We start from the raw sequence: 9,068 nt of genomic DNA on the forward strand, positions 1-9,068 counted from the left end.
GTAGGAAAAGGAAAGTTGGAAAAGTCGCAAGCCTTGTTTCCACAATGCCTAGGCCGGCCACTTAGCTTCCTTTTCTCTTTGATTTTTTCAATTCCAAATGTCAATCATAGCCCTGGGTGGTCTTCTATAAATAGAAGGCAAAGGCTTCAGAGTTGCATACAACTGTACAACCTTTTCACAACATTATTCTGAAAGAATTTTCTCTCAGAAAATTCTCTCTGAGCCGCCACCCTCTCTCTCTCTCTTCCTTCACTGTTTCGAAATGTATAAGTGCTAGAGTAGTGCCCACACACATCAAGTAATACCTCAATCATAGTGAGGAAGGCTGTGTAGAATTCAGAAACAACAAAGAAGGACTATCGGGCTCAGATCTTGATTATACTCTGCTACAGAAAGGAATCAAGGGTTAGAGATCTGAGTGGGAGGAGACATATATTCCGCTGCAATCACTGTAAGATTTCTGATACTCTTATGTGTTTAATTTCCTATCGTTTTAGAAGTTCATATTTAGGCTGTTAAATCAACATACTTGTGAGTAGATCTAAGATCCTGGTAAAATAACTTCCAACAGGTAGGCCCGAGGAAACGATTGAACCAGTCCGTCAGGGGGTCCAGGTTTAGATCCCACAGGTTCTGGTAGTTCCGATCGTTAAGGGAATTTTGCATTTCATCTCGCAAAATCCTCCTCAAGGCCTCCACCTCAGCATGCCCCCAGGAGTACTCGTCCATGGCGTAATTGTACTTGGCTATCCGAAGCTCCTGCCTCGCCTCATCTCCGGGAACCGGAGTCAGCACAATGTTGGGAGGCACTGTAAGTTCCTCCACCTCGGGAGGGATCCCGGAATCATGGCTCGGGGCCGAAGTGTCCACTCTCCGCGGCCGTTTAGGTGCCTCCTCAGCTACCATTTTGCCTTTGCGCTTGCGGATCAGAGCAACCTCTTGCTCTTCTTCACCTTCTTCAACTTCCTCAGGAAGAGCCCATTGCTCTTCTTGACCTTCTTTAGCTTCCTCAGGAAGTACCTCCTCCTCATCCACTAAGTCAATAGTGTTTGGAGGGGCACTGGAAGAAGCCTTCATGGGAGTGACCATCTGGGAAGAAGTTGGAGGAAGGGAAGCATCAGGACTGTGAGCTCCGGCAAGGGTGGCCAAAATTGCCTCCATGGGATTAGCTGCTGCAACAAGAGAAAAGGGTTAAGTGTTAAAATATCTGTGAAAGCAGTAAACACTTAAAAAACAATCAAGCTAGTCCTACCCTGACTCTCTTATTCGGCCCTAGCAAAGTTTCGAATCTTAATGCTGGCTGCATCGTCCCCAAGATAGCTGTCCGAGGGCCGGAACCAGCTAGAAGAAAGATAGGCCGAAGGATCCAAGGGGACGGGCTCTGGAGGTCCAGAACCCATCCGGGACCGACCTAAATAATCTCCTAAGTTGGTGAAATAATAATCTTTTGCATGATCCCCCACCGGGTCGAGGGCATCCTAAACCTAAGGAGACGTTCATCGAACTCTACAGGCCTAAGGCTAGTATATTCGCTAACAGGAGGGACGTAATGTATTGCTAAAGGGGACTTACCAGAGCCGGAAGTGCTGGCGTCGGGAGCCCCTGTATTCGGCACCTGGACGATAGGCCTTGGCCTGGGAGCCCTCTTCTCACCCGGACTCCCAATGCGAAGGGATCTCCCGGCAGCCGTCTAGCTCCTTCTCTCAACCGGGCTCCCAACTGGGCCTTAGTATAAGCCTTTTCCTGGGCCTTCCGGTAGAGGTAATCTTGGTACTTCTTTTCCGCGGTGGCAATAATCTCATCCTGAAAGGTCTTCTCCGCGGCCGGAACCCTCACATTCGGGCAGATGACCTTAGAAAGGTTGGAGTCCTCCACCGACTGGTATGCCAGGATCAGCTTGGCCTTCCAGCAGTTCTCCGTCGCGAACAATCCCCCGACGTCGAGATCCGCCCTATCATAAGTCGCAAAGGTCTTGGCCCGCTGAAGAAAGATCTGAGTAGGCGCGGTCCGCTCGTACGGAGGGATCCTAACCCACTCCGTAAGGAGCTCTAAGTGCTCCACAGCTCGGAACCCGGAGGAAAAGAAAAAGCGATGGCAGTACTCCTTGACTTGTTTTTGCTGGTTATAAGGGACCCGCCCTCATTCGAAGGGTGGGCCCGGAAGCCGTAAAAACCATCCTTAAGTTTGTCCCCCTTTTTGGGGACAGAAACAAGTTCGTAAAAATACAAAATCTCCGCCGGACTGGGAGAGCCCCATCCCCGGGCGAAGTAAAAAATAAATAAGCCTGAAAGCAGGCGGTAAGCTTGAGGAATAAGTTGGTATGGCGCAAGGCCGACAAATACAAGGAAATTAATGAAATGATCTTGAAGGGGAAGCATAGCCCCAATCATCAAATGCATCTGGCTCCAAGCTCCGAAGCCTCCGTAATTGTGGTTGGGCATCTCCGCATCACGGGGCGGCCGGTGGTACGTCCCGGACGTCGCGGGTTCGATACCGGCCACCTCCACGATATTCTCCAGTTGGTGAGGGCAAGTCAAAGTAGAGTGAAGCTCGGCCGCTTCCCATCCCGTGGCACGAGGTCTATACCCCTCCTGGGCAACGGGACCCACCATAACTTCTTCCAAGGTGGCCAGACGCTTTCCTCCCTTCTTGGAAGATTTGGAACCGGATGCAGACATTTTGGTTCTAAAAAAGAGTTAAAATTCCAGCAATTAGGCCCCATACCAAACCCTAAATCAAAAAGGGAATGGGGGTCCCCTAACCACTGGAAAGAGGCCCCCTCCGAACGGTTGTCAACAAGAAAGCTTTAGAAGGATTTCCTGGACAAAATTCGAGTGCAAGAATCTCACAGATAGTGACATTGCGCATAAAAGGAAAAGGAAGAGGAGGGGCAGAAAATCAAGAAAGACAAAGTCTTCTCTATACCCTTGAAGGCCATCACGCAAAGAGTAAATGGGCCTTTACAAAAAATAATAATAATGTGTAACAAGAGTGACCCAAACACCAGAGAAGAGAAATCTAAACGTATTACGTGAAAGCTCAAGGTGAAACGTTCCCAGAAACTTCAAACACTAGACCCAGAAAAACAAATGAACAGTAAAGCATGCCATGAACACAAACAGTAAAGTGAGGGATGCGAAAAACTTACATGAAGTGTTGGAACTGGGGGTTGCTGTTGATCGACGAAGAAAAGTGGACTGACAGTAACGAACAAAGGTTAAACAAAGAAATCTGTAAGTGTTTGAAGGTTTTCTGGTCTAAGGATTTCTTTCTCTCTGAAAAACTCGAAGAAATTTTGCGAAAGGATGAAAGTAACCAAATGAAGGAAAGGTGGTGGCTTTTATAGGCCAAGGTGAATGTGGAACAGGCACAATCACCTACCAATCGAGCGACTGGGGAGGCGCACGATTCGAATTCCCAAGAATCAACGGTTAGATTGATTCGTAATTAAGGCGGTGGAAACGTTTGAGTATCCGTCTGACACACATTAATGCGCCGTATCAATCAATGGGCATGAAACGAATCAACGCCTGCAAAAAGTTAATCGCTGCAATAATGGTGATCGTTAAATGCACCCTCCGCGCCTGAAGCACGTGCCAGGAAACCGAGGAGTCAACCAGAGGCATTTGAACAAGCCTTGATTCATTTTTCAAATAAACAAGGCTTGGGGGTAAATGTTGCCCCTGATTTTGCCCAATATACGTGGACCAACCGGACAGGGACACGTGGACCAAAAGATCTTAACATTTAAATTAATTGCTAAGTCTTTATGAAGAAAGGCAACATCCGGGACCTGCATCCCGGATAAGGCATACGAAGTCCCCTATGCTCCCGGAGGCCTAAGTAACATCAAAGCGTCTCCGCGAGGTGTCAGGCTTCCCCTGAGCAGTCATCTCGCATTTAATGCCGCATGGGAGGAAACGTGTTGGGACTGCCACACGCAATAAAGTCTGACGACAGAACCCCCGATCTGCACCTACGAGGCTATGATCACTTAAGTCTATTGACGGCTACACTGCGAAGAGTCACGTCAGTCAAAAGACAATAAGGACATTCCACATAAAAGTCCTACAACACCTAGGGATTTGACCATGCATTACCCATGGTATATTCATTGGGAATACCCAACTTTATTGATAGTTACAGAAATACATGTACTATAATTTTGGGAATCACCCCACCAAAAACACTATAAATACCCCCTCAAAGCTCATTAATGGGGTCGAGAATTTTGGGTTGCATAAGTGCAAGAAGAGTAAATACTCACCAAGAACATTCTCTGTATTTAATACACTCATAAATACACAGACTCGTGGACTAAGGCTCATTAATGCCCCAACCACGTAAAAATCCTTCTCTTAGTTTCTTACAGCTCTTTAATCTTCTATTATTTTATTGGTTGCCGAAAACCTCGGTCAACATATGTTTTTCTTGTTTCGATGTAAGAAAAAAAAATCAATATAACTATATATTGGACACTAAATAAATTAAAAAATAAAAAAAAAAACAGAAAAGAGAAGAATATGAATTGTTTCTATTTAAATTTATAATAATTGGTTTGACAAAAAAATTATTAAATTAAATAAAGTAAATAGATATAAATAGAAAATATAATAATTAAATATACTAAAAAAATTGATGAACTAAACGGATAAAAATAAAAAAAAATATAATAATAATATTATGACAACTATTAAACAGTTTATTGGAAATCTTTTAATTTTTTTTAGGAAAACAATATAAACAGAACACAGTAAATAAATTAAAAGGATAAATAAATTAGAAAATTAAAAAATAAAGAAAATAAGATTTTCAAAAATGTAATAATATTTATGTGATATGTATACATATCAAAAAGAATATAATAAAATAAAATTAATTTACTTTTTTCTAAATAATTGATTGGATAAATTATTAGATCTTCTCCTTTTATTTTTTTTCCTAAAATTTTTTTAGGTCATATTACAAAAACATAAATATAATATATATGTATAGATGAAAGTAAAAATAAATGATTATCTCTTAATCTATATTAGTTGGACATGATTTTTTTTAATAAATAAAATAATAATCGCATATATTTGTTGTGACTATTTATTTTGCGAAATAATTATAAACATGTGTTATAATTTTGTTTTAAAGAATTTTTTTTTCTAATATATATTCAAATTAAAGCTATATTCAATGACACTTTAAAATTTTATATTTAGTGTAATTTTTTCCATAAAATGTTTCAATTTTATTTTTTTTAAATTAAATATTTCATTATGAAGTAAACCTTTTTATTATATTAATAAAATAACATTATAAAAAAGAATATAGATTTTAATGTAATTTTTAGTATTGTGATTATTAAAAAAAAATAGTATTAAAATAATATTCTTTTAGTTTTGATTTAATTCTAAATTTAAGTTTTGGGATTGGAGTTGTCCTAGTAAAAAATTAGTAGGTTAATTTTATTATTATGATATAGTTGTAATAAGGTAATAATATTATATCTACTAAGTGCAAATAAAGTAATCTTAAAAAATGACATTTATCGCTAAATTATATTAAGAGTGTAAAAGAGAGTAAAAAAAAAAAAATTCTCCATAGCACTTCTCTTTAATATATGTATGAGAGAGTAAATTTTTTGAGTGTGCAAAGAAAGTTGCCACACGTATGATTTTTGCTGAATTGTTATTGGTCATAGCTTTTTAATACATACTCATTCTTTCAATAACTTTATGGGGTTTTTTGTTCATAAAAAAAAACTTTTATGGGTTTTTACTTTCTTTTGCCACGCGTCATTTTGTTTCCTAAATAAAAACGCTATACAAAATCAAAACACAATAAATACTAACACTATGTAAAAATAGCTGTAAGAGCATCTCCAATAACTGATATAAATGTAAAATATAGTCCATTTTATTAAAGAGAAATATTAAAGGACACCAGTGGTGCCTAACACCTTTCTATGTATCAATATCACTATTAGTTCAACTAAGTATCGAATCGCAACACGACATGTCGAGAAGATGCTAGGCACCACTGCTGCCTAATAACAATGCTCTTTATTAAAAGTCTACTCTAATAGTATACTAAATTATGATACAAAAATCTCACATAATCAAAAGTAATCCAAATTTATATCACAATATAACATAATACAAAATTTACATCACGATATATTTTTATATTTACTATTATGTCATTTTTAATATTTTATTATTAAATTTTAGCTAACATACTCCTGTGCATTAAATGATTACATTATTATTATTTAATTTATTAAAATTTACATTTAATTTTGTATTATTATTATTTTATATTTTTTAATAAATTATTAAGTGAGCATTGAATATAACATATTAAATTTTACATCAAGATCTACAATTATGCATTGAGAAATGCTAAAAAAACACTCGTAGACTTAGTGCCCAGCACCGTCTTATGTGATTATGACTATTGGTCGAATTAAATATCTCATCAGGTCGCATATAATAGTAATGCTCTTATGCATTGAAGCACAATAGTCACAAAACTACTTTTTCTATAAAATATAGCTATATCTCCAAGAGGTAGTATAATAAATGATTAAGAATATTACATTATACTTATTAAATTAAATTAAATAATGATATGTACACACATAATTTATATATAAATATAACACACAGTAGTTACTTGCAACATAAGTAATAATTAAATTTGTGTGTGAATTATGTGTATCATTACTCAATTAAATTAATGTGAAATCTCATACTAAATTATATTAATAGTCATAATAACACATTTAGATACCACAACATTTTAGTATTAAATTAGCATTTTCATTAGTTAGCTTAAGGTGGCTAATACGATACTTGTGTTTTATTATAATTGGTTATTGCATATAGAAATTAACATCGTGATGAATAGTTGCCCATCAATAATAAATTTTGCATGATTGTGCATGTAAGATAGAGTAAATTTTTTGAGTATGCAAGTAACAGGAAAGTACTAATTATAAATCATAGTCAAAACAATAGTTACATGAATGGAAAAAGAATGGGTAAAATTAACAAAAGAAATTAATGTAGTTTTGTACACAGTCAATTATATAGTGTATTCCACGATAGACCTTTAACATTATTCAGAACTAAATCATCTTCATCGTGAGTGATGAACTGCTGCTCAGTGCTAATAGACTTCATGCACATAAAGCTCTTACCAAAATCCAGAATGTTATACTCCAAAATCTTCAACTTCTCTTGCGGAGTCATTACTATGAACCCAAACTTGGAACTAGTCCACATTGGCAAAACTTCCACAGCCGCAGGCAGTATCAGTTTCTCCACACCCAAAATCCTCAGCTGCTTCTCAATCTCCCTCATCATAATTGCACACATTCCCTGTTTTCGAAACCGAAACTGAGTCGCCACAAGAGGAACCTCCGCAACCTCATCACCAAAAACTCTTAAAGCAGCCGCACATACCATCGCCTCGTTTCTCTCCAAAACAGCCACGTAGAAACCATTGAAGCTGTGACGTTTCACGTTTGATTCTCTTCCAAATATTACATCTTCAGTTATGTCTCTTCCTGTGTAGTAATTTATCGCTGGCTCGAAACTTTCGTGCATAATACTCAAAGCTTTCTCCAAATATTTGGAGGACATTTTGTTTTTGGAAGCTTTAACCAAAGTCCAGGTGAGATCACTGTTTACTCGAATCTGTTTGCCAACTATTTTCCTGAGACCCAAACAAACCCTTTTGCAATTCTCGCTGCAGAATGTTAATCCTTCTGGCATGGAAAGCACTACGCCGCAACAAGAATAGTGGAATTTCCTCTCGCACTGATGGCAGACCACTGGAGTGTTCTTGAAATTGACAGTGGTGCAGTTCCCACAACGGCAGAGTTGACAGAACCAGTCTTCGGATGGAGGAGGGACACTTATACCCAAACAGGCGGCGTGAAAAGATGCCGGACAGCCGTCGCAACAGAGCAACTCTCCGCCGTATTGGCAAAGGCCACACACATCATCATTTTGATGATTATTGGTGTTATTATTATTATCGGTACCACTACTCTTGGGATTGTCATTATTATTGTGGGTACCACTACTCTTGGGATTGTTGTTATTATTATTATTGATCAGGTTTTGACAATCGAGTAAAGTAGTCTTTCCATCTTCCAGCAAAATATTGGCAGCGGGACGGTGTTTGGTGCTGCCAGCGTGGTTTTCGAATGCAGTGAGGAAGAAAATCTGGTCACAACATCTGCACTTAATCCCTTCACGAAGAATCACACCTCTACATTGTGTTCCACGGTAATGGACTTCGGTTCCTAATGGAAGGACACCGGTTTCTATCAAATCAATAAGAAACGTCTTTCTATTTCGTTTCTTAATAACCTTGTGATCAACCCTAACTTTCGTAATTTCTGGTACTTCCACTCGTTCCCTCTTCTTCAAATTATCATTATCCGAACCAAAATCAGACGATTCAGTGACCGAATTCCCAATTTTTCTCTTGCGATGATTCTCTTCGGGTCGTGTCTCAGAAACGACTTCTATTTTGGGGTTTTTGGGTTTAATAATGAAAGGACTCTTTATAATGGCTGATGGCGGCTGTGGTGGTGGGGGTTGAGTAGTGCTAATTTGTGGGCTTTCATTGGGTTCAATAATCAAAGAACTCTCCATATTTGCTGATGGTGGCTCTGGTGGAGGCGGTGCTTGAGTAGTGCTAATTAGTGGGGTTTCATCGGGTTCAATAATCAAAGAACTCCTCATATTTGCTGATGGTGGCTCTGGTGGAGGCGGTGCTTGAGTAGTGCCGTTTCCTTGCTCCATACAAGCTTTGCAAGCAGCACGAAGCGAGTAATAACAGCGTCCAGAAGGTGAGACGTAACGCAACTCTTGCCTGGTTTCCATCTTCTTCGCTAGCAAAAAAGTCCAACCCATGAACGATAGATGACGCTTGGCCTTTTCTGTCAACCCTGGAGATCTGCTGTGATCTTTGTGAACTTTATTGGACCATTCAGCAACTGCTTCGGGTGAATACTCTCGCGGAAACTTTACAAGAACGGTAGGTACTGATAAACTCAGCAT

The 9,068-nt window shown here is 38.8% G+C and overlaps 1 protein-coding gene across 1 annotated transcript; it reads right to left on the minus strand.

Annotated features, from left to right (window-relative positions):
- Window positions 1–7,073: 7,073 nt before the first annotated feature.
- On the minus strand, window positions 7,074–9,068 carry LOC115695138 (increased DNA methylation 1-like). The gene has a single exon (XM_030622228.1). The coding sequence runs from the start codon at window positions 9,066–9,068 to the stop codon at window positions 7,074–7,076; it is 1,995 nt and encodes a 664-aa protein (XP_030478088.1).

This window comes from Cannabis sativa, chromosome 6, assembly GCF_029168945.1.
Source record: "Cannabis sativa cultivar Pink pepper isolate KNU-18-1 chromosome 6, ASM2916894v1, whole genome shotgun sequence".
Lineage (NCBI taxonomy): Eukaryota > Viridiplantae > Streptophyta > Magnoliopsida > Rosales > Cannabaceae > Cannabis > Cannabis sativa.

What these genes read in the sequence shown, in the direction of transcription:
- LOC115695138 (XM_030622228.1), bottom strand. Translation starts at nt 9,068, where the DNA reads ATGCTGAGTTTATCAGTACCTACCGTTCTTGTAAAGTTTCCGCGAGAG.